The sequence below is a fragment of the Astyanax mexicanus genome, chromosome 17 (genome assembly GCF_023375975.1).
Source record: "Astyanax mexicanus isolate ESR-SI-001 chromosome 17, AstMex3_surface, whole genome shotgun sequence".
Classification (NCBI taxonomy): Eukaryota; Metazoa; Chordata; class Actinopteri; order Characiformes; family Acestrorhamphidae; genus Astyanax; species Astyanax mexicanus.
Window position 1 is genome coordinate 26,141,868 of NC_064424.1, and position 27,930 is coordinate 26,169,797.

Here is a 27,930-nt window from a genome sequence, read left to right on the forward strand (position 1 = left end):
TGTAGCTGCTCGTCCTTTTACAGCAGCATGCTCTAAAGCAGTAGTTTACTACTCATAGTTTATGTTCGGTATTATACCCAGTTGCCACTGTTGGTACAAATTTACATTATATGCAGTATTGCAATTTATTTATCGGTTAGCTGATAGTATATTTAGATCCTGTCTTTGTGTTTGCAGACCACACATACACATACACTTCAGGCATAACTCATCTCAACACACTGTACTGATCATCTCTTTTGTTACTAAAATAAACAAGCAACTGTCTGGACTGTAAAGACACTGGATTTTTTTTGTGTGTAACCAGACTTACATTGCAGTTATTTATCTTTCTTTTTGTCTAAATATATTGCTAAATTAAGATATATCTAATTCTATTATATTATATTGAGTTGAGTAAAATTTCCTATTCAGGATATCAGCAGGTAGTAACTGACTATATTAAACATACATTTTAGATATGTCCCGTTAAATAATATTAAATTGTATGTTTAGTTCTGAGAAGTGTATTGCCTGGGTAAGTCCGGTTAACTGGAGTTTTTTTTTTTGTAAGATTTAAAGGATCCTGTATAATAGTTAATAACAGAGACCGTCTATGGTTAATAACATTTCTATTTAAAGAGTTTCAGCATTGTTTATTGTTGGTGTCCTGATAAAAATAATTAAAAGTAACTAGTAAACAAGAGTGAAACAGAAAAATCTAAGTGACAAACTCTTGAAACATAAAAAAGTATCAGTTTGTGCAATAATGTTAATCCAAGTTTCAGCTTTACTGGTTGACCTTTTTGCTGTTTCCCCCTGATTGTTATAGTTTAACTAACTTTATTTGAACTGTTCCGTCAAAGTGCAAAAGTGAGATAAGAAAAAAAAAAAACATTTGTCACCACTCTTTAAATACTCTCTAAATATAATTATTAAAATCATTTAGAGATCACATCTATGCTTTTAAAATAATAATAATAAATCCATAATATTTAAGTTAAAATACACATTTTAGTTGTGTCCTTGGGTTTCACTCATTCCTGTTAGCGTAACACATTACCCTATCTGAAACATCTGGAATAACATCACACCTACAACAGGAGGTAACATCATTTGGTTCTTCTAAAGACCACAGGAAGACCAACATTAAGTTTCCTTTGTCGATTTTCTATATATTTTATTTTAGAGAAAACCAAAGGAATTGCTTTTAAATATGCAGGATATAAAGGATGCAGGACTGCAGTAGTAAATTTACACAGACATTCAAATACACATGACCTCGCTAACACTCTTGATGCTGTCACAATCAAATCCTTACAGCAGAGACAGCTACAGACGGAGAAGCTTTTTTTTTATTACGCTTTATTTTGACAAGACAATAAATGAGCAGTTGATCCAATATTTTTTGTGTATACCAAAGTATGTCACCCTGAAACAGTAAGCTGTTCTGTAATAGTTTATGGAAAAGTAGTCGCATAAATCAATTCTTAATAAATAATAAAATGAAATTATTATAATAATAATAATTATTATTATTATTATTATTATTATTATTATTATTATTATTATTATTATTATTTAAACAGCATTTTTATTGAATTCTAAATATTTTTGTCCCATATCTATGTTAGTTGAGAGGCTAGAAGAAGAACTGGTATTTCCAATCTGAATTTGAATCCGGAATCAAAATCGAATCAGGCCTTATCCGAATCCGTGCAACTAGCGAATTGACCGTGACGCAGCCCCAGTCGGAAGGCTGACGTTTCATGTACACGTCGCTTTAGCGAAGATGGCGGACGGCCGTCAGTCTGAACGTCCCGCACGGCTGTAGGATTTTACACGCCGCTCTCAGTTCAGCCCGAGGTTCTGCTTCTCCGCCCGAGGAACGAGGTGACGCCCCGCTCCACCGCTCTGCCGCCCGCCGGGTTCTCGGGGGTCGTTTGGGTTCTAGAGGGGGAACTTTGCCTGACCCGGGTTACGGGCTAGCTCCCTGCTAGTGCTAATCCTATAGGGCTTGCTGGGGCTTTAGCGCACTAGCTGTTTACGCTACAGAGCCCGCTGGGTTGGCTAGGCTAACGTTAGCGAGTTGCCCTGTCAGCACTTAGCTGTCATTTCGGTGCAGAAATGTATTCGGGACTTTACACTGACCGGTTTGAACCGGGCTTATGACGTTTTTCGCCTCTTTTCTGGGTGGTCTGGTGTCGAGTTAAAGAACAGCTCGGCACGTTATCGCTAAATTAGCATAATAACTTTAATCCAAGTTTCAGCTTTACTGGTTGACCGTGTCGCCGTTTTCCCCGGTTGTAACTAGCTATGGTTAGCTAGCGTTAGCTACCTAACTTCATTTGAACTCTTCCGTCAGTTAATTTCTCTCTTATTATCTTTATTTATAAGTTTTTGGTAAATATAACTCTTCCATTGTGTTCAATGACCTGTGGATTTTCTGTAACGTTAAATAAAACAAGCCAGTTAGTACTATGGCTAACCTTAACGTTTTGGAACTACTTAACGCAACATTAGTGTTATGACCGGGTTTAGTTCTATTATAGCCAGCTAGATTCAATCATACACATACTGTAACCTCACATTTTTAAACATATTTACAAGCCTAAAGCACAGTGGAACCTGTTCCATCTCTGTTTTTGTAATTATGGTCTAACAATGAGTTTGAGTGAGTTTATACTGTACATGGTTGGCTAAACAAGCTAGCTGTCTTTGCTAAGCTATTTAGGTTAGCTAGCCAGCTCTGGCTGTGTTTAAAGGGACTGACCGGGGATGGACTCAATAGAACAGCTTTCAGAGCAGCAACGTATTGACTTATTTACAAACCCATTGTATCTGAGAAATGAGGTAACAAAAAGTTTAATTCTTTAGCTTTAAAGTGGCCATTATTCAGTATTTCCCAATCCTGCCGCTGGATTAGTGTTATTTCAAGCCTTTACAGCCTGTTTAAAGAGCCAAGTCTAATTTTTTAAGTGATAGTAATAGAGAGATGAAGACGAGGTCTGAATTTGATTCTGAATCTGACTTAACCAAGTTGTTTAACTGTGGCACAGCTTAATTTGGAGCAGTTATGTCTAATATACATGCCATATTTTTTGACAGTGGTGGAAGAATATCAGATTAAATTTGTACCCCACCCCTAGTCGGCAATATGTAACATATGAATATATATAAATGTATATATGAGCTCCAAGAAGAATATTTAATCAATAAACACAAGAAAAAATTCTATAATGTGAGATACTGGCACAGTCGTGCAGCCCCCTGCCAGGGATGAGTACACCATTACCAGCATCTCATGTTAAGTGCAGACAATTAATGTGTTATTGATTGTACCAAATTTCCATTATAACAGTCAATTGTTATATGATAAGTGAAAGAAAACAAAATAAAATGTTAAAATAGTTAAAGTTAAAATAGTTCCATTCCCTCAGGCACTCTGATGCGAAAACATTACTATCAGCCTCCGACTTTCAGTGAATAGTCGAGGAACAATTCAGGATTTCCCAAACATCAGGGTTAAAGGCAGAGTCAAAACTAATTAATATTAAATTAATCACATGGCTCACACACTGCCAAACTGTTACATAATAAGAAATAACCTTTATGTAAAGCTAAACTTTGTTTAATGTTAGTCTTCCCTATATTTAAATTATTTAGTTTATGTTAAAGGGTGCAACAGATAATTTTCCCTCTGATTGGCTGACCTATTTCTAACATACCTGCCTACCTACCAGTACAACAGTATTGCTCTGTTTTAAACACACCATGTCTGTGTTTAGTGGAAGTCTTTTCCCTGTAGAATTGTAAGATTGCTGCTTTGGTATGGCTGTTTGTTCTGACGTAATTGATACATTTTGTGTGCTTGTGGAGGAGTATTATGATGCTTTTGTCATTGTGCTACTGTGCGGTGTGAAGTATTGGCACTCCTAGAACAACTGTCAGCCCGATCACATCGTGATCTAATGTGTATCACAATATTATAATGTGTGGTGATATTGCCTGCCCCTAATGTAAACACAGTTATTCCGAGATGTTTAGAGAACCTTAGAATTGTTCACAGTTGTGGTAAATTGGCCCATAGGCTTAAGTGCCTAAAATATGTTTTATTTTCTATCTGTTCACCATCACTGTAAAAAAAAATCTGGAGTCCATAAGTTTGTCTTCAGTTAACTTCACTTCTAATGTGTTTACCTTAATATGTTTTAAGGCGCTGGAAACCAAGTGGTTCCATATCTGAACCTGTCGCTGGATTTAGGAGCTGGAGCATTTGTAGAGATAAAGTGTTCTGTGGAAAACCCCCTCTTTAAAAGAGAAACTGTAGAAAGGTGTTTCCGTTCATTGTAACCTAAGCTGAGCTTCTCCCTCAAACAGAGTTTCTTGTTTCTTACTACGTTCATATCCTGCTATCATTCTTGTGCCACTTATCACATATTTATGACCTACTATTATATCAGTTGAAGGGGCTCTTTAATCAAAATAAAACATGTGTAAACACTGCCACTTCTATGTCTCACAGCAAGATTTTCTGGTCTAAAATCTAGGAACACCCAAATGATGAGAACAGACAGCTAATGCCTCTTCTGCAATCCCAAAATCATATCTTTGCAGATTTCTAAGGGATGTATGAAGTACCCTGGTCATCCGTAATTTCTTCTGCACCTTATCATATAATGTAAGTGTTATTACACATTATGTTGAGATTCAGATCCAAAGACTCCTGTCAAGGGGTGGACATATATTAAGCAGCAAGTAAAGATTCAGTTCTTGAAGTTGATCAATTCAATTAGGGAAATAGGCCTCCATAAGATTTTGTAACAAGCTAAAGGGATGGCCTGAAAGAATAATTATCTGTATCTTGAATTGAATAATAGGTTGAGTATATATTTACATTACAAACTGTCATTAGCAAATGGTACCCTGTTACACTACACCTGTGGATTTTGGCCTTCACGTCCTAAATTAATATCAGTGGTCAGTGTATATCCTGCTGTGCTGCATAGGATGGGAGCGGTGGTGTGTTTGCAGTAGCAAGAATGGTTGCGTTCAGTGTGTACACTGGTATTATAAGTGAAGTTTGTTTTGTTCAGTCGTCTTTCATCATTGGTCATGTCAAATAATGTGAATGTTTTTCCCTGTTGAGAGTGCACTTTGACGTGGTCATAAAAGGTAGTATTAAAGTACTCTTTCTGTTCAGAACTTAGAGGCCAACTCACAGCCTGGAATGTCGGAATATGGATTTAAACACATACTGTACATACAGCAGGATGGAATTAGCCGAATAGGTTGTAGTAATCCTTGCCAGTGGAAAAGACCAAACCAACAAGTGTTCAGTCATTTTAGTCATTTTGTACATCAGTGATAGACAGCCAGACACAATTCAATCACCAAATTTAACTTCTCCATGCACACACAAACACTAGTGACTAGAGCCATGAGAACGAGCACACCTGGGGAGGTGTGCCGTCACCTTGGTGCCCAGAAAGCAAATATAATAGTCAGGTCCCTCGTTCAAATGGCACCTCAGCTGTGCATGCCGGTCCTGGGGATCAGACCAGCCACCTTCTAGTCCCAACACCGCTCATCTAATCTCTGGCCCCCGATATTTAAGACACCACAGAGTCTGGTTTTGATATTGCTTCTTATTTATCAAAAAAGTGTTAGAATTGCTATGTTATGATGTAAAGTGGACATGGAAACTGTTCCTCTAAAAATCTGTTTAGTACTACAAAACATAATATTGCAATTCTCAAGAGCATTATTTTACAGCATCCCAGACGCCAGTATTAGTGTAGCACTTGTATTGTAGAGGAAACATTAACCCTCACTTTTGTAGAATGGAGGCACTGTGAAATAGGGTGGACATACAGTATGTCTAAGGCTTTAGGTGTCCAGATTCAGCTTTCTTTTTTCAGTAGGTCGTTAACCTGCAGTACATTCGCAGTTCATCAAGTACAGCTGTTCATGCTCCGCTTGGCTTAGTTGTGTTTTTTTTTGCTGTTCTGCTCAGTGCAAAAAATTAAGCCCTGCCAATTGAGTAACTTCAGGCAGTAACTTCAGCTTCAACTACAGACACAACAAAAGCAGGGCAAAGTTCAAGTTTATTTATATAGCGCTTTAAGCAACAGACATTGTTCCAAATCAGCTTTACAGTGGCCAACAGTGGCATAAAAAACTTACCCAGATCAAGAGGGTGTGGGAGCAAGAAAGTAAATATGCAATGAGACGTGCAGTGCAGATGTAGTAATCATAGTGCCACAACTGCCATGTCTCTCTAAGTGTGTAAACAGCATAAAGCAGTCAGTCAGCATTTGTTCATAGCAGTATATTATCTGGCTAATATATTAAATTAAACTCTGCTTTATCAACAATTTAGCTCATTTAAAAATAAGTTTATTTATTAGCTGGTTCCGATCGAGACCAGATCACGTTCTCACCACAAGCGAACTGCTCCAGAAGAAAAAATCTGCGCATTGGGTGGGGGTGGGGCAGATTATGGCGGATGTTGAGGTCAAACTTGGTGATGTAATTAATTGCATTTAAAAAATAATAACCCTTTACTGATTCCAAATGAATCGCATGCGTTAATGCTTGACTGCCCTAATATATAGCTATGTGTGGTTAAAATGATAATCACTTAAATCTTGATGCAGAGTTGCAGTGTGGAATGTAAACAAAGCATGTTCCAAGCAGTTAGGTTGTTGTGTGATTAAGATGCTACTCTAAAAAGAACTGTTTTTTGTTTCCGCCCCAGGCATAGCCATCACACACCCTCAGTGTCTTGAGCTCTGGAGAACAGGAACTTGAAAAGATGCAACCTCCTCCTCGTGCAGCACCACCCGGAGCATGTGGCCCACCACCTTCCTCTGGTGGACCTAATGCATTCAGAAGAACTCGACCACACAAGCATGGAGCAGCAGCTACTGCCTCAGCAACTGTACCACCTGCACAGCCAATGTCTGATCCATTCGCCTATGGGAGGCAAGCGCCTCCACTAATGCCAGTGGGCAGCCAGGCTTTACCACCTAACAGCAGTCCACTTCCTGTACAGTCCCCTCCTCCAGCTGTTTTTTCCCAGCCTGGTCCATCTCAAGTTCCAACGTTAGCAACTCAAGTGGCATCAGCTGGTCCCCCTCCCCCCTTTTTCACCCCTTATCCTGGTCCTTCACGGCCTTCACCTGCTCCTATTCCACCTCCTTCTGAGCCTGGGTATTTTAACTCTCAAGAACCTATGCCCTATATCGCGCAATTGCCTAACCCTGCCCCTCCATTCAGCTCAAACCATTATCAGCCTCCTCCTGCATCCTCAACACCACCAGTGCAAAGCAACCCTCCATTTCAGCCCGCCCCTACTGCTCCTTCACATTTGGTGCCTGATCATGGAAGTCGACCTCCTTCTGTTCAGAACTACTTTCAGCCAACTAGTGATCCACCCCAGCCTTTCCATGTTCCTCCCCAAGCACAAGCCTCTCATTCTGCTCACTCGCCCCATGTTGGACAACCTCAGAATCACCCTCAAAATCATATTCAGTCGCCTCCACTGAATACGAGTGGGCTAGCTGGTTCCCAGCAACAGAGCACCCCCTTTTCAGCCCAAAACTATTTTAGCCAGACAGGGGCATTCTCAGAGCCATGGTTCAGTCAGGTCCCACAGGATCCAGCTCAACGTGCCTGCCCTGTCCCCTACGTTCCTGCTGACTCTGGAACGCTATCTATGTTCTTCCAGGGCAATGATGTAGAGAATGAAGAGACCCTTTCCTGCGAGGGTCGTGTAAATGGGGTCTCTCACCTTCCTCATGCAGGGACTGTGGCAGAGGCACCTGCTCAGTATTTGAATGACAGTGGAAATATCAGAGCTGGTGCTGGGCCATGTGAATCTGTTGAGAATTTGGAATGCGTTCCGAACCAAGAAGTGCTGCCGAGCGAACCACTACCAAGCCATGTCTACGAGGCAGGGCCTAACCTGGAGACACCAGACTCTGCTCCTCGGCCAGCCCGTTCCGCAAGTGTCTCATCCAGTTACAGCAATGTCAGTCACGGGAGTGGCCATGCCCCACACAGCACTGGTCACCCACCCCGACGACATCAGGGTGTTGTTGGTACTTTTATCCAACAAGAAAGCCCCCGCCCCCCTGATCCACCTGCCTCCCATCCTCCCAATGCTGGTTACTTTGAGCAAATAGATTCCGCCCCTGCTGCAGAGCAGAGTCCCACATTCCCCACCCCCAGCCCTCCAAAGCCGGTAGGTGTCTTTCAACCCAGTGCAAACTCTTCTTTTGAGCCTGTGCGATCACACGGCATTGGTGTCAGGCCTGCTGAAGTTGACCGAGCTAGAATGGTTATGGAAAAGAGTGGAGCAGATGGGCTTCCTGGAAACCTAGAGCAGCCTCCAGACAACATGGAGACCATCTATTTTCCTGGAGGGCAGGAGCGCAGACCTTCGTCTCGAGCCCATGGAGCTCGACGACCATGCGATAGTCCTGCTACGACCCTTTGGGCTCATAGTGATCCAGCTGGCCTTGGAGCTAATATTCTGTTGGCACCTGCAGCACCCCCTCTGGCTACTACACTTGTTCCAGCTCGCCAACCCAGTGCTGAGGTGATCCAGCCACCAGAAGATGTACCTTTGGATCTGCAACCACCCAGGGCACATCCACAGCCTCACTCAGAAAACCTTGAGAACCCACCAGATTCAGCACCTCAGGCAAGTCTAGGTTATGCTTCCTTGCTGGTAACAACGCCGCCCGTAGAGGCTTTAAACCAGCCTGTCTTGATTGCACCACCTTCTACAAATTATAATGTGATTGCTCCTCAAAGCCCTTCTCAAACAGCCAATCAAATCCAGAGTCCCAAGGAGACCACCTCGCCTGTTCGGCCACCTTCTCAAACGGCTGTGGCCAATCAGTTGCCATCAAGTTCCTCTTCAAATCAGCCGCCTTCACTTTTCCCGAAGACGCCGCTAAGCTTTCAGCAGCCCTCCAGCCAGAGTCCATTAAATCTGGCTCGAGAGGTCAAAGATGGTCCTCCTCCTTCCCAATCAACTCACCCACCTCTTTCAAGGGCTCAGTCCCTGCGAGGTGATGGTCAAGGAGTCACATCTCCTAATTCACAAATTACACCTTCTGCTCCTTCCACTAATCAGAATCAACCATCAAATTATGAGCTGCTTGATTTTTCCATGCACCAACCACAGAGCACAAATCAGTCTTTTGGCCCGCCCCTTTCCCAATCAGCTCCTCCCACTGCCATGGTGAATAACACCCCTGGCTTTTATCTGCAGGTTACCAAAGATGCACAGCAAGCTGTGCGCACTGATTCTGAGCCTCCGCCTCAGGCACCCGCCACAAATCCCTCCAGACCCTCCAGCAATCAGACTAGTAGTGATCCCGCTGGCCTATCCCACACTCACAATCCAGTTTCAAATGAAACTGCCTCCCAGCCTCCCCCAGTAGCCACACCCACATCCCATGCTGCCCCACCCTCTGTATCTGGACCAGCCCCACCTCCTGCTTATCCTTCACAGCCTGGAAACACTGCTGCCCCTCCTGATCCTCAGCGTCCCCCGTCTGCTCTTGGGGGTCAGTCTGGTTATGGCGCAGCACCTTCTATGCCCGTTCCTGGATATGGAGGTTACTACCCAGAGTACCAGGATGGAAGACATCCCTACCCACCTCAATATCCGAATATGGACCCAAGGGCTCAGAACTATTACCAGGTATCATAAATTTTAAATGACTGCTGTTTTTAATTTCTCTTAATCAGTTTTACGTTTGTTAAATCTTTTGAAAGTTTTGTTTTTGTGTTGCTCCCTTTCACCCCTCTCTCTCCCCTTTTTCTGTTTCCCTTCATTTTTGTCTGTAGGATGATCCTTACCGGAGAGCAGATCCACGATACAGTCAGTATAATGGACCAAACCCTGGCTACCGGGAAGCGGAGCGGCAGCCAGAAAGGCCAAGTTCAAGAACCAGTCAGTACTCTGACCGACCCAACTCTAGGTAAAGTCTCAGGCCACCGAGATCATTAACTGAGGTCTGTGATATTTTCCTAATGATTAAAGACCAGTAGAAAGGCAGTTGCTTACAGTATTTTACATATGAGGTCATATTTATTGCTGCCCACATTGCTAAGTGTCATTGCCAAAAATTGTGTGCTTGTTTTCTGTTTTTGCACATTTTGGATATGATAAATATTATGTAAGTTATTGGCAACATTAAAAAAAATAAAGTTAGGTTAAATTTGTTAATTGTTCAGGTATAGTACAATCACATGGCTGACAAAGCTAGCACCTAATATACAAGCAAGTTGTGCCCTTCAATCAATACAATAGTGCTACTCTGATTGCAGTATTCTATTTGACTAGACTTTATATGTTTAATTATATTTTCCTGTGGTCATGGAATATTTTGTGGTGGATTAAATGGGCCATGAGTTGCCAAAACACTAGGGACCCCTGGTCTATAAGACAATCCTTTTGCTTTTTCTCCTTTAGGCAGGGATATAGTGAAAATTACCCCAGGCCTAACCGCAGTGCCTATGAAGACTACTATGCAAACTACTATAAGAAACAGTACGAACAGTACGCAGGTAAGTTTTATATGGCAACTGTCCTGTACTGTCTGATTGTTCTTGGCACAAAAACAACTTGAAACTTGTTATGAGCACACAATGACTGTGCTGACAGGAATTCGTGAGCTAAATAAAATAGTTTGTTCTGTTTTCGTTTGTGCTTGCAGATCGAAACAGATGGTATGACCCCAACGCTGCTTATGACCCCCGTTATAGAGGATACTATGACCAGGCCTATAACTGGTACAACTATGACCCTGAGGCCTACAGACGAGCTGACCCATATTATGGTCAGCAGTATGCCACCAGGTACGCTTGTGATCTTACTCACTCCATCAACCTTACTCTCTTTCCTAACTTCCCTTATGCCTTAACCAATTTGACCTGCCCTTTTTTCGTGGTTTTAACTATGTGTCCAGGCCCGAGGGCTACGATGACCCATGGCGCTACTACCCTGGCTACGACTCTAGTTTTGATGACGACTATCGGAGACGGGATCCGTATGCGGACGAGTTTGACCGGCGCTCTGTCCACAGCGAGAGATCTGCCCACAGCGTCCACTCATCCCATAGCCGTCAAAGCAGCTTCAGCTCTCGATCACAGCAGGTGTGTGCCCTTGAATTTACAAAGAACTACAGCGGAAGGAATGTATTTATTTTGTATGTCAAATTTTATATTGATAACCCGATGCCTGTGTGTATGGAAAGGATTTGTTTTTTGTGTTTTGCATATTATATTAGATAAGCTCTTTCCCTGCTTGTATAAATCTGTCTGACCAAACACACTAATGCCACTATCATAAAGAGTTCTTGGACACTGATTGGTCACTGACTTCAGATTCAGTCGAACAGCTAAGACACGTTTGGTGTCTGCGCTTCTTTAGTGCACGACAATAGATGCTACGCTAATGTTGCTAATGTTGTTTTTAAAGGGGTGAGAAAAATGTCCCTGCTCTTTTAGAACTAAAAACAAAATCTGTGCATTGAACCAGTTGAGCTTGAGCAGGAACTGTGCATGAAAATGTCTCTCATAGCTGCAATTGTCCACTCCTAGTCCAAGTTCAGTGTGTGTTAGCCCCATTAACCTATCCTCGTTCATTGTAGGCTAACAAAGCACATGTCAGTTACCAAAACATGTTTCGGCTGTTCGACTGCTTCTGGGGTCAGTAATCAATTATGTTCATTTTAATTTGTGAATGAACTACTCATTTAACAACATGTTCACTCTACTTTCTCCTTGATCTGTACCTTCATTAAAGTGTAGATCGCTCATGATCTTGTAGTTCTGTAGTGTCCTAAAACCCAAGGACACTTAACTTGCTGTTAATGTAGGGGTGTTTTGTAACATTTTATAACATTGTATACATTTATTCCAGCTTACACTTCAGTGAGTGCACTATAGAATGTTTCTACCTACGTGAGCTTTGTTTCAGTGTTGTTTATAGGATGATTAAAGTCAATTAAATTCTCTGTAATTGGTCTGAAAGTCTAAGCCACCGAACAAACTGGATCATAGTTTAGCGAGTACACCAGTACCATCTCTTATGGACTGTGGTTCGCCCCCTAAATGTGTGTGATTTCCCTCTCCCCCTTTGTCCCCTGTAGAGCCAGGTGTACAGGAGTCAGCCTGATCTGGTTGCTGCGAGTTACGATGCCACTGCATCCACACTGCCTGTGGATTATTCCTATGGTCAGTATCCTGGCCCCACAGACACTCAGAACTACAGTCAGTACAATGCCACAGACACCACTTGGACTGCACCAGAACAGCGTAAGCATCTCACTCACTCTCTCTCTTTCATAATTCAGTTTAGTCTGATCTACAAATTGAAGTGTACACATTCTTACCTCTTTCTCTGTATCTCTATCTCATTTTCTCAGCTCCCCCGAGGCCATTGACTCCAGAGAAATTCTCAGTTCCTCACTGCTGTGCCCGGTTTGGTCCAGCAGGTCAGCTAATTCTGGTCCAGCCTAACCTACCTTCAGCTGGACAGCCAGCTCTTGTGGAGCTTCACAGCATGGAGGTAATTATTTCTTTGCCATTCTCTGATTGGTTAGTGATAATCGTGGCCCTGTCATCAGTTTCCTTTACAACAAACTCTGCAACACTTGCTAATTAACAGACTAGAAAAAATGTGTTAGGCACACAAAATTAAGATTGGCAAAATAAAGATAATTAATAAAAAAAAGTTTTAATAGTAGTAGTAAATACAACAGGATTAATTACCAATCCTTATTAATAAAAAAATAGTACAATAAAACAGGTGTGTTCAACTTTTTATGTTGTGTTTTCAAGTGCTTGAATGTGAAAGTATCAACATCTTTTTGTCAAAATATCTTCTGATGTTTTAGACAATGATGCAGGATTCGCCAGAACAGACTGAGCTGCGAGCTTTCCCAGGACCACTCGTCAAGTAAGACTGACCTTTGCCTTCTATGTCCATCACACAGTAATTTGGTGGTACAATATGTAGACAGACCTCTGTTGTTGATTTTTTTTTTAGATATATATAGTTTGTATTTGTGTGTGTGTGTGTGTGTGTGTGTGTATCAGGGAGGAGACCCACAAGGTGGACGTTATAAAGTTTGCCCAAAACAAAGCTCAGGAGTGCATCCGTAATGACGACCTCATCGACAAGGACTCTGCTGTCCTCATTTGGGAGTTCATAGTGCTGCTCTGTCGTCAGAATGGGGTATGTGTATGTGTGTGTACATATGTGCTGTTCGGTTGTCCCACATCTACTGATAATTTATAATCCCAGGGAAAGGTGTTTGATTATTTTTCCCCATCTCTTTTTCTCTCTCCCTCACACCTTATCGCTTCATTTATCTATCCATCAGACTGTGGTTGGTACAGATCTGGCTGATCTGTTGCTAAAGGAGCATCGCTCAGTGTGGTTGCCAGGAAAGTCTCCTAATGAGGCAAATTTGATCGATTTCAACAATGAGGCTCTGGAGCGTCCGGAAGAGGAAGAGTCCGGACCGCTGTCTCTGCTGTCCGACACGTTTATGGGCACACCTGAGAATGCTGGGAAGGAGACTGAGCGCTTCAGAGAGTTGCTGCTGTTTGGACGAAAGAAGGCAGGAGGACACACTCATTCTTTACACATTTTTTGCTTGTTTTTCTTCACAATAAAAATCATTGTTGTCCTGCAAAAAAACACTTTAGTGGTACAAGGTCGTTGTGTGACGGTACTTGATGTTTTGTTTCAGGATGCCCTCGAGTCTGCTATGAAGAATGGGTTGTGGGGCCACGCACTGCTCCTGGCCAGTAAGATGGACAACAGGACACATGCGAGAGTCATGACTAGGTAACACTTATGAACATCATTTGCACACACACACAGCTTAGTTTTTATGAAGTCACTAAACTCTATACTATACTATAGGAAGTGTAGGGCCTGTGTCAGCCATTTCCCCCCGAAAGTCTTTTAGTGTTAAGATCATTTTAACTGGGAGAGAGTGTGTTCAGTGTGATGCTCACGTAACCATTTAAGAATCAGCTTTGACTAGGACTGGGATTGTTTTAAAAAATGTTGATACTAAAACGAGATGTATGATGTATAATTTGACGATGAAAGTTAAAAAAAAAAAATATTGTTCACAAAAAAAAATGTTGATACTGATATGATCAGTACAAATCACACATCCTCACACAATCACTCAATTTCTAGCGAGAGAGTTCCTGAGAGACTTTAGCACATCGGCGCCAATGATTTCACAGTTGTGGATTAATCTTTAGAAGTCAGACTTTAGACCACTTTAACTGTTTTTTTTTTTTATAAACCTTGATGTTTGTGCTCTGTGTTTTTTGGACATTTGTGTTCATTTCATTTTTTTTTTTAGACTGTTCAGTATTTGGTAGTACCAAGATGTTCGTCGGTACCTTTTTGGTATCGAATTTCGATACCCAGTGCTAGCTTTTACTCAAGAGGCTTTTGGGAACCCCTGACTTGTTTAGTACATTTAGAAAGCTTAGAAACACTACTGCAACTGCTTTAAGCTAATGCTCTGCATTTTTATGTGTAGCAGTTTCATGATTTTGTATTGTGTAAATGATTTCTGCTGATTTCGTAGATGTCTTCTTGTATGGTGTAGATGAATTCCTTTAACCTGTTAATTGTCTGTGTTTCAGGTTTGCCAACAGTCTTCCCATCAATGACCCCCTGCAGACAGTCTACCAGCTTATGTCTGGAAGGATGCCGGCTGCTGCCACGGTAAGTCTCCTAACCTAAACATTCACCCGGGATTTGATTTACTTAGTTTTCTCTTAGCATTGACATGCGCCGTTAATGAACAGATCAGATTTGAATTTCCCTTGACCACATAAAAAAAAACAAGTGTAAACAACCCCGGGACGCTCTGTTATTAGATTATAATTGGTTAAGCCACATTCAGGAGGGAGTCGGTGATGTATTCTGATGCATATATATGAGCATGTACATGTTTTTGTTACAGTGTATGTGTAAGTATTTGTTAGGTTGCAAAATAGTGAGACCTTGTGTTTCTCTGTATAACTGCTGTGTTTCTCGTTGCATGGCAGTGTTGTGGGGATGAGAAGTGGGGAGACTGGCGCCCTCATCTGGCCATGGTGCTCTCCAACCTCACACACACTCTGGATCTGGACACGCGCACCATCTCCACCATGGGAGACACACTGGGTAAACAAACACGTCACACACATTTAAAATATTCCTACACTAACTTTCATTAAGGGTGTGTTCACACCTGACAACGAGGCATTAAGAACGTTTGCACACCTGACATTTTTGCATGTGTGAAAGGGGCCATAAACCGCACTGAAAAGGCCTCTTGATGTCCATTTTGACAGCAGTGTTCTCCATTGCAGACTTTCTGACCTATTATTGGAAGTTAAGACAGGCTATAATCACTCATTAAACAACAGGATGGTGTCATACCAAAATCAGATTCCCTTTTGTGTGCATGCATATCACGCAGCAGTATATATGCAACAGATTATGCTGGTAATTTTTTGCATCTACTGTAACTGTAATAGCCCTTTATTTATAAACAGAGGGTATTTTAGGAATCATAGGGGAATTTGTTTACTCTGCTTTGTGACTCGCATGCACTCAAAAATAGTTTCTGCAAGTAAAAGGAGACACAGTCCACATGTGTGATTTTGACAAACCGTAGCAAACTGGAGTATAAAACCAAAACTAACCTGACTAAATGTATACAGTGTAACAAACACTGGGACCTTGGTTTAGACTCTTGAATTTGAAAATTAAAATGCCCTGAACCAATTTAGAATGAACTCTTGTCATTATCTGCCAGTTGACACAGTGTGTGTTTGTGTGTGTGTGTGTGTGTGTGTGTGTGTGTGTGTTTTTGTTACAGCCTCCAAAGGTCTGGTTGATGCAGCTCATTTCTGCTACCTGATGGCTCAGGTGGGTTTGGGTGTCTTTACCAAGAAGAGCACCAAGATGGTTCTCATTGGCTCCAACCACAGGTAAGACTTCACAAATATTCTCATGTTCATAGACATTGCTGATAACTTAGGAACAGAGCTGCTGGTATTTTATTGAAAATGAAAGATGATCAAGAGCACACTGTTAATTATGGTTATGCTTTATACTTGCTTTGTGTGGATAGTTGTAATGCTGTCTGGGTAATTTTGCACATGTGATGCAATCTCTCTTTGTCTCTCTATCTCTTTGTCTCTCACTCAGTCTGCCATTTGCAAGGTTCTGTACTATTGATGCGATCCAGAAAACGGAAGCTTATGAGTACGCCCAGTCTCTTGGTTCCCAGCCTCTATCACTGCCCAACTTTCAGGTTAGGCTGGCACTCACATTTTTGTCTCCAAATGCTGAATATTAAGGAGACAATGTGAAGAAGAGAGTGCAATTTTAACCATTAGTAGCATTAGTAGCATACAACTTTGTGAATACAGTGTATATTTGGTGTATTTGGTATGAAGTTCTTAACACTTTATCCTAATCTTAATCTTTCCTGTTTCACAGGTGTTTAAGTTCATCTATGCATGTCGGCTGGCGGAGACGGGACTTTGTGCACAAGCCTTCCATTATTGTGAAGTCATTGCACGTGCACTGCTGACCTTACCTGACTACCACTCACCTGTGTTCATAAGTCAACTCATACAGGTACACATATGCATATGGCTTACTGTACTCACAACCCATGCTTTAGGGTTGATTTATGTTTCTGTATTGATTCTCTGGACTTCTCTTTGTTTCCGTCTGATTCCAGATGTCTGAGAGGTTGAGGTTTTTTGACCCTCAGCTGAAAGAAAAGCCAGAGCAAGAGCTCTTCCAGGAGCCAGACTGGCTGCTGCTTCTCAGAAAACTCAACAATCAGATTAAGGTGTGTATTATAACAGAATGTTAGTTAAGTGATTGTGTTTTATCTCCTGCATTATCTATTGTTTTGGGAAAGCTTACTGGTGGTAAAGCACAGAACCGTGACCCCAGGAACAAGAAGTGAAATTAAATAAAAGCTGAGTTTTATGATTATGGATGGATAGAAAAAAAAAGTATTTTTTTTTTTCATTAAAAATGCTGTGAAGACCAAGACAAAAATTTATCAAACTAATAATCTAAAATGAAATAAATAAAACCTATGAATTTAAACAGTCAAACATTTGCAACATAATTCAAGTCACTAGAAGATTTGAAACAACCATACCAAATTAATTATTAATTTAACTTTTGGGTTAAATTTGGTGAAAGTTTAGGTATTTATTAATATGTCATGGCACTTCTATAGAGCAATGCAATGGTAATATGGATACATTTAAAATCCAAAAACATTTAGATCTTAAATGTAGTTTTAACTCCTCTGTCTCTCTGTCTCAGGATGGCGTAATATCGTTGCGTACAGATTGCAGCACTCCCCAGCTGTCTGCTTGCACTACACCGAGCTCAGAGGAACACCCCAGCCTACCTGACCATTCAGCTTTGAACGCTGACCCTCATAATCATCTCATGACCTCCCTCATGCCGCAGCCAGGCCCACCCACAGCAGGGGTGCAACTTATGCCACCAGGTGCGTTGATTCTCTGAGGACTCTTTGACAAAATAGCTAGACAGATGAATTAAACCAAGTCCGTCATGACCAGAGGGAGGGAAGACGACAGTTCTAGCTTAGGGCTTAAGTTATCCAGCATGACTTTAATGGTTCATGCAATTGGTTTCATGAACAGGGACCACAAATCTACCTTCCTTCATAGTATAGTTTGCTTTTTGTCTTCTTCTAACCATGTCTTTGTATGTTCATTTCTATTACAGCTCCAACAACCATTTTGCAGGACGGGGTGGTTCCTCTTCAGCATGCCCCTCCCCCTGGCGAGAGTATTCCATTTTACCCAGCAGCCCCTGCTCCTCCCCAGCCTGGCTTTGTTTCACAGTACCAGGAACACCAAGAGCCTTACCATCCCATGCCAACGCAGAGTCCTACACAAATGTCTCCCAACATGCCACAACAAATACCCCTCTACACTCCTGCAGAGATGCCCCAACATATGACACCTGGGATGCCTCCTAGCATGCCTCCTGGGACGCCTCATGGTATGCACCCCCAGATGCCTGGGGCAGACCCTACGCCAACACCTCCTTCACCTCAGCAGCTGCCTCAACCGCCTCCCCCATCCCGTGGCCCACTTCCTCAGATGGACTTTTATGACAGCATGGCTCAGATGGTGGGTTTAAAAAAAGCTTTCTTTCGTTCATTTACTTATTTAGTTTAGTTTTGCATATTTATTGTTTGTGTGTGTGCGCACACAGAGTTCAGGAAGAAGATCCAGGACCACCTCTCAGTCTTCAACCCACATGGTAAAAAAATCCTGTCTTATATTTACATACTCATTACACTACATTATATTACATCTCCTTCAAATATGTACAGATTTCCTCTATGGTAATCTTCAGTTAATGTGTATATGTGCTATAGTTGGTTCTCACCTGTCATTTGCTCAGATGTCTGGACGCCGCTCACGCACCACATCAGAATCATCCAATCATTCCACAGGACGAGAGCGAAGCAACTCCGCAGCCAATCAGAGCTCCCCTCCTCCTCCCCCCATTCCAGAGGCACCTTCCCAGGAGGCACCCAAGAAAACCAAGAAAGACTCGCCAAAAAAGGTGCATAGACATTCATACATATTTGTTCCACTTTTGTGCTAAATTATGAACATTTACAACTGGATTATTATAGAACTTTTTTTCTGGTTAAACTGATGTGGAATTTCTGCCATGGTAACTTATTAAACACCTGTTTTATTTATTTGAGTATATTTTGTTAAAATAAAGTAAAATAAAGAATTTAAAGTGTGAAACTGACTTTTGGTGAAGTAAAACATGATAGAGTACTAACTTTTGTTGAATACTAACCTTTGCTTACCTGCAGCTTTCTGAGATCAAGCAATTTTGTGCAGTTTGTCCAAACAGGCTAGAATGGGTTTTAACAGGGCTTATTTTGCCCTTGCAGATAAATCGCTTTTTACACAGTTATCCAGGCTCAAAGTAGCTTCACACCTCATTGGTAGAATCCAAAAACTTTATAAAAAAAGTTAATAAAAAGCGCATTAAAAACCACTGTTTACAACCCGCAGTGTAACCTACATCTTTGGGACCCGCCATCTTAAAGTAAAGTCATAATCTGTAGTGACGAGCACGTAATATTGCAGTCTAAAAAGGCACAAATGCAAACCGTTCTGTCTTCTTTTTTCTTTGCCTTCTCCTCTGTTATGCTGACTGAAGCTGCAGTCAGAATAATAATGATGAACACTTAGGGTTGTAATCAGTGTTTTTTAATACATTTCTTGTGCACTTTTAAAGTTATTAATGCCTCATTTTAAATGTCAGGGCTCTCCGGATTCTACAGTGAGGTGTAAAGCTATTATATACCTGGTGTAAAAGGCAATTTATATGCAGGTGCAAAATATGCCCACATAAAACCCATTCTAGCCTGTTTGCACAGACTGCACACAATTTTTAGATCTCAGAAAGCTGTTGGAGAACAGGAGAGGTGGGCTATGCAACAAAGGTTAGTACTCTTTATCATGTTTTACTACTAAGTCCATTTCTTTAATAAAGTGTGGACCTACTGTACAACAGTGGTTAAGGGTTTAATGCATGTCCACCCTTTTACTGGCTTTTAAAACACATCTGTGGATAAATCAACCAGCAGCAAACTAACAAAAGCAGCATCAGCAAAGTGGAACAACAGTTACTGTAGAACTGGTAAAAAAGTGTATGCTATGATTGCTATGATTTTGCAGTGTGAATTTACATTCTTGATATATTTCTTAAATTTTCTTACTTTTAGGGAGGTGGTGGGGGTATCTTGAGTTGGTTGTATAGAAGAGGAAAAAATGAAGCTCACCTCCCAGATGACACCAACAAATCAGTAATTCTAAAACATCTTTCTTTTGATGTTTTGTTAGCATGTGCTTATGCATTTTCGCATATCTAGTTAAATAACAATTTGTTAAAAAAAAAATTATTTTTAATTTGTTTTTAATAGATTGTGTGGGATGGAGCAAAGCAGAGGTGGGTCAATCTGGATGAACCAGAGGAGGAGGTGGGTTTGCTTGAGCCCGTGCTATACATGGAAGTTTTTGGACTTTTGCATTTCTTTTTGTTTATTTTTGTGTGTCTGTATTTTTTTTCAGAGTAAACCACCTCCCCCTCCTCCCTCAATGTTTCCTAAAGCTCCCACTGGTGGGCCAGCTGCAGGTCCTGGAATGGGTGGACCTCCAGGTCCTCCAGGAGCAGGACCACCTGTTAATATGTTCTCCAGGAAAGCAGGTAGGCTGCTTCGTCCTCAGTTTTTATATGAAGTTTTACCCAAATTTAACATTGGGATTAGTGCTGGGCAGAATAACTGTTCATACGCTATACCGGAAGAGATTTCTGTTTTTCACATACCGCCATACCACTAGAAGGCGCTGCGGAGCGCTGCCTAAAACAGTGCCGCAACAGAGGCACACTAACAGTTCAGTTTCACGCTGGAGAAACATGAGAACAGAACTCTTGGAGCCTCTGCAGTGGTTTCTTGCAATATGAGTAACTATAGCTGTGTTTAAATATATTAATACTGTAGCCTAAAGTATAATATTAATGCCCACTGAACTAAATGTATCAATTAACTGGAGAACTCTTATGTCTTCAGTAAAAAAATTTTTTTAATTCTATTAAATGTATCTTATTTGTACAGTAGTACAGTAGAGTAAAGAAATATCTTTTTTCAATACTTACATTTTGAGTATTTTAGGTCTGTTTATAGTGTTTATGCATCTATTTAAAATATTTAGTTTTGTAAAGGAAGCAGTGGGTATATCTAGCCCAGCACTAATTTGGATATATATAGACACAACAGAATAAGCATGTGAAAATGCAGCTTTGTGGTGCCATGTTTTCTGTGGCTGTAGAAGAAGCTGCCTTTATTGTTCTTGGATGTACTGCTTCTAAGTGGGCATATACAAACCTCAATGTTGTGGGAGGGTTTAGTAGTTGGATAAAAATAATGGATTTCATCAGTGTAACGGTAAAAAAGTGGTACTACTAAAAGTGAAGTAAATACTTGTTAATCATTTGGTTTCGCTTGATTTGTTCTGCACCTGCTGACCATACTGAAGCACAACTTTAAAAAAAAAAAACACACAAATGGAACTTTGTAACATTTCTTGGACCATGGCTGAGTGATATTCAAGAATAAGCTGAAATATCACCAAGAGCAATTTAATGTTAAATAGAAAGCTAAATGTATGTTTTTCAGGCACTAGGGGGCGGTATGTGGATGTGTTGAACCCGGGTCGTGGAGATTCCAAACCTGCATCTGTTGTTCCTCCTCCTGCTGACCTTTTCGCCCCCCTTGCGCCTATGGCCATGCCTGCCAACCTTTTTGTTCCTTCAGCAGGTAAGCGTGTGTCTGTGTTTTGAATTATGTATATATATTTTTTCATCCGCATAATAATAAGAGCCCAGTAACCTGATGCATTTTGACAACGAAAACCATGTCCTCTGATGTGATGCCGTATTTTAATTTTACATCAGGAAATTCCAAACCAAAGTAGTAGGTGTGAAAGGGGTCGTGAATCACAATCCAGATTTTCTGAAGCAGTGTAGGGTTCATCTGCAGTTGAGTCTTTTTTTTTTTTTTAAACGAACCAAAGGAAAAAAAAAATTTATCAGACTCCCCTTGGCATGCAGGTGTGTCACGTAGCTGAATTGACACAAACACTTAAGCTGGGAATTCATTTATTTACTGTGACAGTAGATAACCCTTACTTATAAACAGAAATAAAAGGAATCTTATTATAATTCTTTATACTCGTTCTGCTGCAGGGCGCACATGTCAACAAAGGGAAGTTGGATTCTGTCAGAAAGCTAGAATTCGTCACAACTTCTGGCAAAGCAGCTCTAACTAATATGAAGTGTAGAGAGAGAGATCCCATGGAGATGATGACAGTATGTACTAAAGTTCTTTAGTTTAGTCACTAAACTGCTGTGTGAAACCAAAATTAACTCAAACAAATGTACACAATAGCTAACAAACACACAAACGCTGGTCCAGACTTTTAATGTGTGAAAAAGACCTAAATATCTGGCAGAGGACAAACGTGTCACATGATGAAAAAGTAAAGTAGTAAAATAACTGTGTATATAAGTACATATTGATTGATATATAAACTGATATGTGGTAATCAACACTTCAGCCCCCGATGATCAGCAGCCAATGGAGGGCAGTGTTCCAGACAGCAATGCAGACAATATGGAACAAACTCAACCCAATGCTACAGTTCCACAGGTGAGGCTTCATTTTCAGTGGATGTTTATCAGCATTAATAGTAAAGGTATTTTATTCCAGTAAAACTATCTTTAAAACAGTGTTTTTTTTATTTAGTATCTTCTGACGTACCAAAAGTAATTTGATAGCTGTATGTAAATGTATCATGAAGTGTTACCCACAGGCAGGTGGGTGTTATTTTGACAAAAGTCATGGAACACAATACTTGTGCCATGTCAGTGTACATGCAAACACTTGCTGTATGTGTTGTATAGGGTTATATCAGTTGTTGGTAATTGAAGGCCCTTATCAAGTGTTTACAGATGTTCTGTCATGTTAGCATTGCTGCCTGTTACAATGATAACTGTATTTGTGTGCTTTCTTTATTCTGCTCTTCAGATGTTTAATCCCACTCTATTGCCCCCGGGTCCGGAGGGAACTCAGTCAGGAGAGGTAAGATCACTGTTTACAGACCTGCAAGCAAGTTCATCATACCATGCTCTGTCCTCTTCCTCATGTGCACACACGCATGCAGACACAAATACATTCACATGCACTGCATCTGGTCTTCCAGCTGAGCTACTTTTATACTAAAAAAAATGATGTTTACACACATTTTGCATATGCAAATAGATGCAAAGTACAAATGTTTCTGAGTCAGTGATTTTTTTTCCTAAATCCACAGCACAAACATGCCCCTACAAAAGCTCACGGTGGGTCTCAGTGTGGGGTTATGAGAAGCCAATGCATTTAGTTGTTGCATTGTGTGTTGCAGCGCTTTACAAAGCAGCTAAACTCACGGCTAACTTAACTTATATCTTATATGTACCAAAATGAGCCAAAATATTATGATCACCTGCCCTATATGCTGCTGTTCTCCTGCATGTGACCAAACATGTTTTTCTACAAGCCCTTTTCTTGAGTCCTGTGGTAACTGGCATAAAGATGTTCCAGCAATGAATTAAGGCTCAGTTGAGCAGAAAACGGCACTTGTCAAACTCGTCAAAACCCTTCTTTTTTCCATCGCTCTGAGGTCTAGTTTTAAAAATATTAGTTGTCCTTTAGGCAATTTCTTTAATTAGCAGAAGTCCGAATGGGAACTACACAGCCTCGTAGGCATCAGAGGTTGCTGCACTTTTTGTTATGATACATTTTGTTTCTGCCAACATTTTAAACCATTGTTAAACATTTGCTGAGATACTGATTCTGTGAATCTTCATGAAAAATATTCTTGGTATGTCACTACCTCCACTGACCAGTAGCCCACCTGCAAGCCTTTTGGCCATCTGGCCATAATAATCGGACCCATGTTGGCGTGTGTCAAGTCATTATTCTGCCCACAGATCAAAGATTTTACATGCAGCTCGATTACCACTTTGTATACACTATCCTATTACCTTAGTGGGACAGGCCCTAATGTTTTGGCTCATCATTCTAGATCAGTGTTACAGATCTGAACCATATTTAAGAACTACAAACAGTAGTAGCTTCAAACAGTTTAGCTTTTTAGTTTCAGAATTACACATGCTCTCACATTCTCTAAATGGTCAAAAGTATTGGGGCACCTGCATATTTCATGTTTGTTCCGTTATCAAGGATTTTAAAATGTTATCCTGTCCCTACTGTCTATAGTAGAAAGCCTAAAAAAGGTTTTCTACTATATTTTGGAGCATTGCTGTAAGGATTTGATTGAATTTGGCAACAAAAGCATTAGTAAGGTCAGGATGTTGGATGATCATCGTCCCATCTAATTCCTAAAAGTATCTTAAAAGTATTGGATAGCCCACACGATGGCAATATGTTCATGTTCAGTCATATTCTTTTGAAATACTTTTCTACATGAACTAGACAATTTTTGTTTGTATATCTGCACATCTCAGTCAGTAATGTTTTTATTTTTTTAAAGAATGGATGTCCACACATTTGGACATATAGAGTACACACACACACATAAATACATACAAAAATACTGTTTTGCTGCACAGTTTAATTCCCTACTTATAAATCTGATGTTTGTTCTTTGAGCTTTTGATGCTTTTCTGAAGTGCATGGAAGTGTGTGTGTGTGTGTGTGTGTGTGTGTGTGTGTGTGTGTGAGATAATAAGAGATGATAATGAACGAGTGTGAGCTACAAACGCACACATGCACACAGCTGTTTGTCTCTAAAGTGGGTAGTCCACACAGAGACAGCTCATTCTGGTGTCATGATTGACGGGGTGAATCAATCTGAATCTGCATGGGATTAATTTTGGTTTGTGGTGTTTTTGTTTGTTTGTTTGTTTTTGTCAATCTCCTGCTGTTCTAGCTATCACGTTCTAGCTCAATGAGTTCTTTATCACGAGAAGTGAGTCAGCATTTAAACCAGGTACCTTCAGTTGGGTTCTAAACCATACACATGTGAACACACACACATACATACATACATACACACACACACACACACACACGCTCATTTGCTTTCTTTCGCGCTTCCTTTTGCGCTCTGTTACAAGCACACGCAAACACAAAAACAAAACAAAAATCTTTAAATTAACAACTTAACTTCTAGCCACGCCTCCAGCACAACTCCTTAAACTGTCACGGCAACCCTGATCCAGCTCTCTTGATTGGCTGAGAGTTGAGCCCATTACAACAGTGAGCAGTGCTGAAGACGTGCTCCTGCTCCGCCCTCATCACGCATGCTTGCATTAACCACTCCTTCCCTGCATGCTAATGATCTCCATCCGTGTTTGGCAGTGATATGTATAGTAGATCTAGATAGCCAGGTCTAGTATGGCAGGTCTCGTTTGGTTCTTTGCGCCTTGGATTTGTTACTGTATCTTTAGGACAAGGAGGTCACAGGTTCAATTCTCAGTCAGGTCACAGCCCTCTGTTAATATCCCTGTGTGGTCCAAGTGCTTTACTGAGGGTGGGCAAAGCAAGTCAGTGTGAGCATCTATTGGTCCGGAATGGCCGACTGTCTAAGCATTGGTCTCGTTACAGGAACTTCCCATGGTAAGATCATGGGGATGCCACAGCCATCCGTCAGTATCCACTGAGTCCCTGTTTGGGTAGTGTGGGTCATGCTAGCAATTGGCTAACAAGAGAATCGCATGTTAGAATTCTTAGTAGTATTGTATTAGTGGCAGTTTAATAAGATGTGTTGAAACTTCATGATGAGGCTTAAAGGAAGACTCTGTCAGCCTTCATCCTCCCAGTACTGGTGCCATTGTGTGATAGACAAGAATCTCATACTAGAAAAGGACAGAAAATAGGTTTGAGAATACTTTTGAGAAAATTCTTTCATAAAATAATTAAAAAATACCCATACTACTCTATAGACAAAAGTTTGTGGACCTCTGCCTAACCAGTGTTTATACTAGGGGTACACTGAAATAAATGAGTTAAGCAAAGATGTGAAGATGCATTAAAAGTCCCATTTATTGGTAAATAGACGTTTAGGAGTTAATAATGTCTTTGAACGCCCCCTAGCAGTCTAGATGTTCTATACATATTTATAGTGGCACTGTGTTTGTCTAAGTTGTTGATGGGCACTATAGTTGGTTATAGTTTCGCTAGTAACTGTGCTGCTGTGTTCTTTTAGGGGCCTACCCAGGGAGCTCCACCCTCAGGGGGCGTGACTTTCTATAACCCCTCGCAGTTTGCACAGGTAAGTGCTGTTGTGACACCTTAGAATGTACATTTGTCACCAAAAAAAAATTACTTCTTTGGTGCAACAATTGTTTTGACAAATTGTGTATTTTAATATTTCAATAGAAGTCATTATGGATATTAATAAGGGTTCCCTCTCACTCTTTGTTCTCGTCTTTCTTTCAGTCTGCACCTCCAGCTCGGTCTCGTCCTGGGCGACTTGGCCAGCGCGAGTACCCTACTTTAAAATAATGAGAGGAACTGTGTCTATGGTTCTAGATCACATCAGGATGCATTTCCATCCAGACCCAGAAGCTGCTGGTCCACCGTCTGGCCTCCCAGTTGTCGCCACCTCAACCACAATGTTCATCAACATAATCATCCCAGTTTATTCCATGCTTTGTTTCGTTGTTTGATGGTTCAATAATGCCATTAACAAACGCATTAACCTCTGTTTTTCATGTTTTTCTTGTCTTTTGTTGTTTCCCCCCACTTTCTGCTCTGTGTCTGTGACTGGAACACCCTTCCCTCAGAAGTGTGTGACATTTAAGTGCAATAATTTTGAGTTAAACTTTTTTGCCTAATCGTAACTGCATTTCAGCTCTGTGTGATTGACTGAATGCGTGTGTGTGTGTGTGTGAGTGTGTATTAGTTTGAGGGAAAGACAGAGGGGCGGGGGGAATGCCCTGGGAGGTAGCCAGTGCGGTTGAGGTGTGGCATGATCACCCGGCTCATTGTTGTTGTGGTAACAGTGAGGCCAGAGTAGTTGGAGGATTTTAGGTATTTATTACAGGTTCCTGTTGAAAAATGAGGAGCATTTATGAAGCTTTTTTTTTCTTTTTTAAATCACCCACAACTCACACACAGTCTGTATATCAGAATGAATATTTATGAGCTGTATTGTCTTTGTGCGCTAACCCGCTGTCCCCCACGCTCCTTCACCTCAAGATTCACCCTTTCATTTTCACATGTAGAAATAGATTCATAGGTTTTTATTATTTCTACAAGACCCTCCTGAATTATTCACGTTCTCGCTGCATACTCTGGTCAGTAATCATGTTATGATTTATTTTTATTGCTGATTTTGTCATGATTTTTTTATTTTCTGTCATACTCAATCTTCTTCCATAATCTCATCTTCATTGTCTCGTTTCATAGCGACAGCAAGTTTTTTTTTTTTTTTGTAATTCGAAAGGATCACTCTCTCTGAAGGAAGCCTGGACTTATCCAATGTGTTTAGAATTGACTGTAAAATTGTTGACAGGAAAAGAAGCAAAGTGATGAAAATAAAGATATTTTTGAGCTCTTTGGAAGGTGTGTTTATTTAGTTTATTTTATTGGCTGGCTCTCTTGTCTTTAGAAGGATGAAGGTTTTTTCAAATATGGTGTTTGTACCTAATTAATAACAGCATCTGTATTTTAGACAATATGCACTTCGTAAACCTGGCCTAAAATTGCCGTTTTCCTGCCAAATTGGTCTTGTTTGAAAATTCAGGGGTGGCGGGGTGGGTTTTTGGGCTACTTTTATAAATTACCCCAGCCGGCAAAAAAACAAAGTGAAATGGAAAGAGAAATCACAATGTAACCAGAAATCGCAAGACGATGTAAGCGTTTTCCTTTTTAGAAATTACATAACCACTATATTACCATAGTTTCTAACTGTTCTAAGAGGAAGGGTTTTACTCAAAATCAAGGGTTAGAGGTACAGAAAAGAAATTCCGCCAATGTCTTTAATAATTGTCTCCTTTTACTTTTTTTTTTTCTTTGAAAATTTAAGTTGTACCTGTAAGATATTTCACAAAGCAGAATTCCTTACTGTTGTTGTTTGCATCAGTGACACTTTGTGGACTTCATAAAAAAAAACATGCTGTCTGAACATTAATATCATTATAATTCCTTGGAGTAAAGAAAAAAAAAGAGATTCAACAGGTCTGTTTACTATTTTAAAGTAATATAGAGAACCATATGCCTTTCTTTT

The 27,930-nt window shown here is 40.7% G+C and overlaps 2 protein-coding genes across 4 annotated transcripts in view; both read left to right on the plus strand.

Moving 5' to 3' along the window:
• rpl28 (ribosomal protein L28) overlaps positions 1-27,930 on the plus strand; it is a 92,135-nt gene that overhangs the window by 52,771 nt on the left and 11,434 nt on the right. The gene's annotated exons all lie outside the window — the stretch shown is intronic.
• sec16a (SEC16 homolog A, endoplasmic reticulum export factor) lies at positions 1,726-27,260 on the plus strand. Of its 3 annotated transcripts, none has more exons than XM_007256600.4 (31): positions 1,726-1,872; positions 6,740-9,700; positions 9,847-9,980; positions 10,475-10,569; positions 10,719-10,860; positions 10,971-11,157; positions 12,156-12,321; positions 12,432-12,574; positions 12,903-12,964; positions 13,105-13,243; positions 13,392-13,631; positions 13,764-13,861; positions 14,686-14,767; positions 15,094-15,211; positions 15,912-16,023; positions 16,244-16,349; positions 16,538-16,678; positions 16,785-16,898; positions 17,390-17,579; positions 17,822-18,231; positions 18,317-18,364; positions 18,509-18,673; positions 19,860-19,940; positions 20,058-20,114; positions 20,206-20,341; positions 21,312-21,452; positions 22,252-22,343; positions 22,722-22,775; positions 24,628-24,687; positions 25,906-25,971; positions 26,139-27,260. In XM_007256600.4, the coding sequence occupies exons 2-31, from the start codon at positions 6,797-6,799 to the stop codon at positions 26,202-26,204; spliced, it is 6,549 nt and encodes a 2,182-aa protein (XP_007256662.3). In that variant the 5' UTR covers positions 1,726-1,872; positions 6,740-6,796; the 3' UTR covers positions 26,205-27,260. The 3 variants fall into 3 exon arrangements, with proteins under 3 accessions (XP_007256662.3, XP_007256663.3, XP_049322523.1); XM_049466566.1 differs by lacking the exon at positions 1,726-1,872 and adding an exon at positions 4,599-4,660; XM_007256601.4 differs by lacking the exon at positions 24,628-24,687.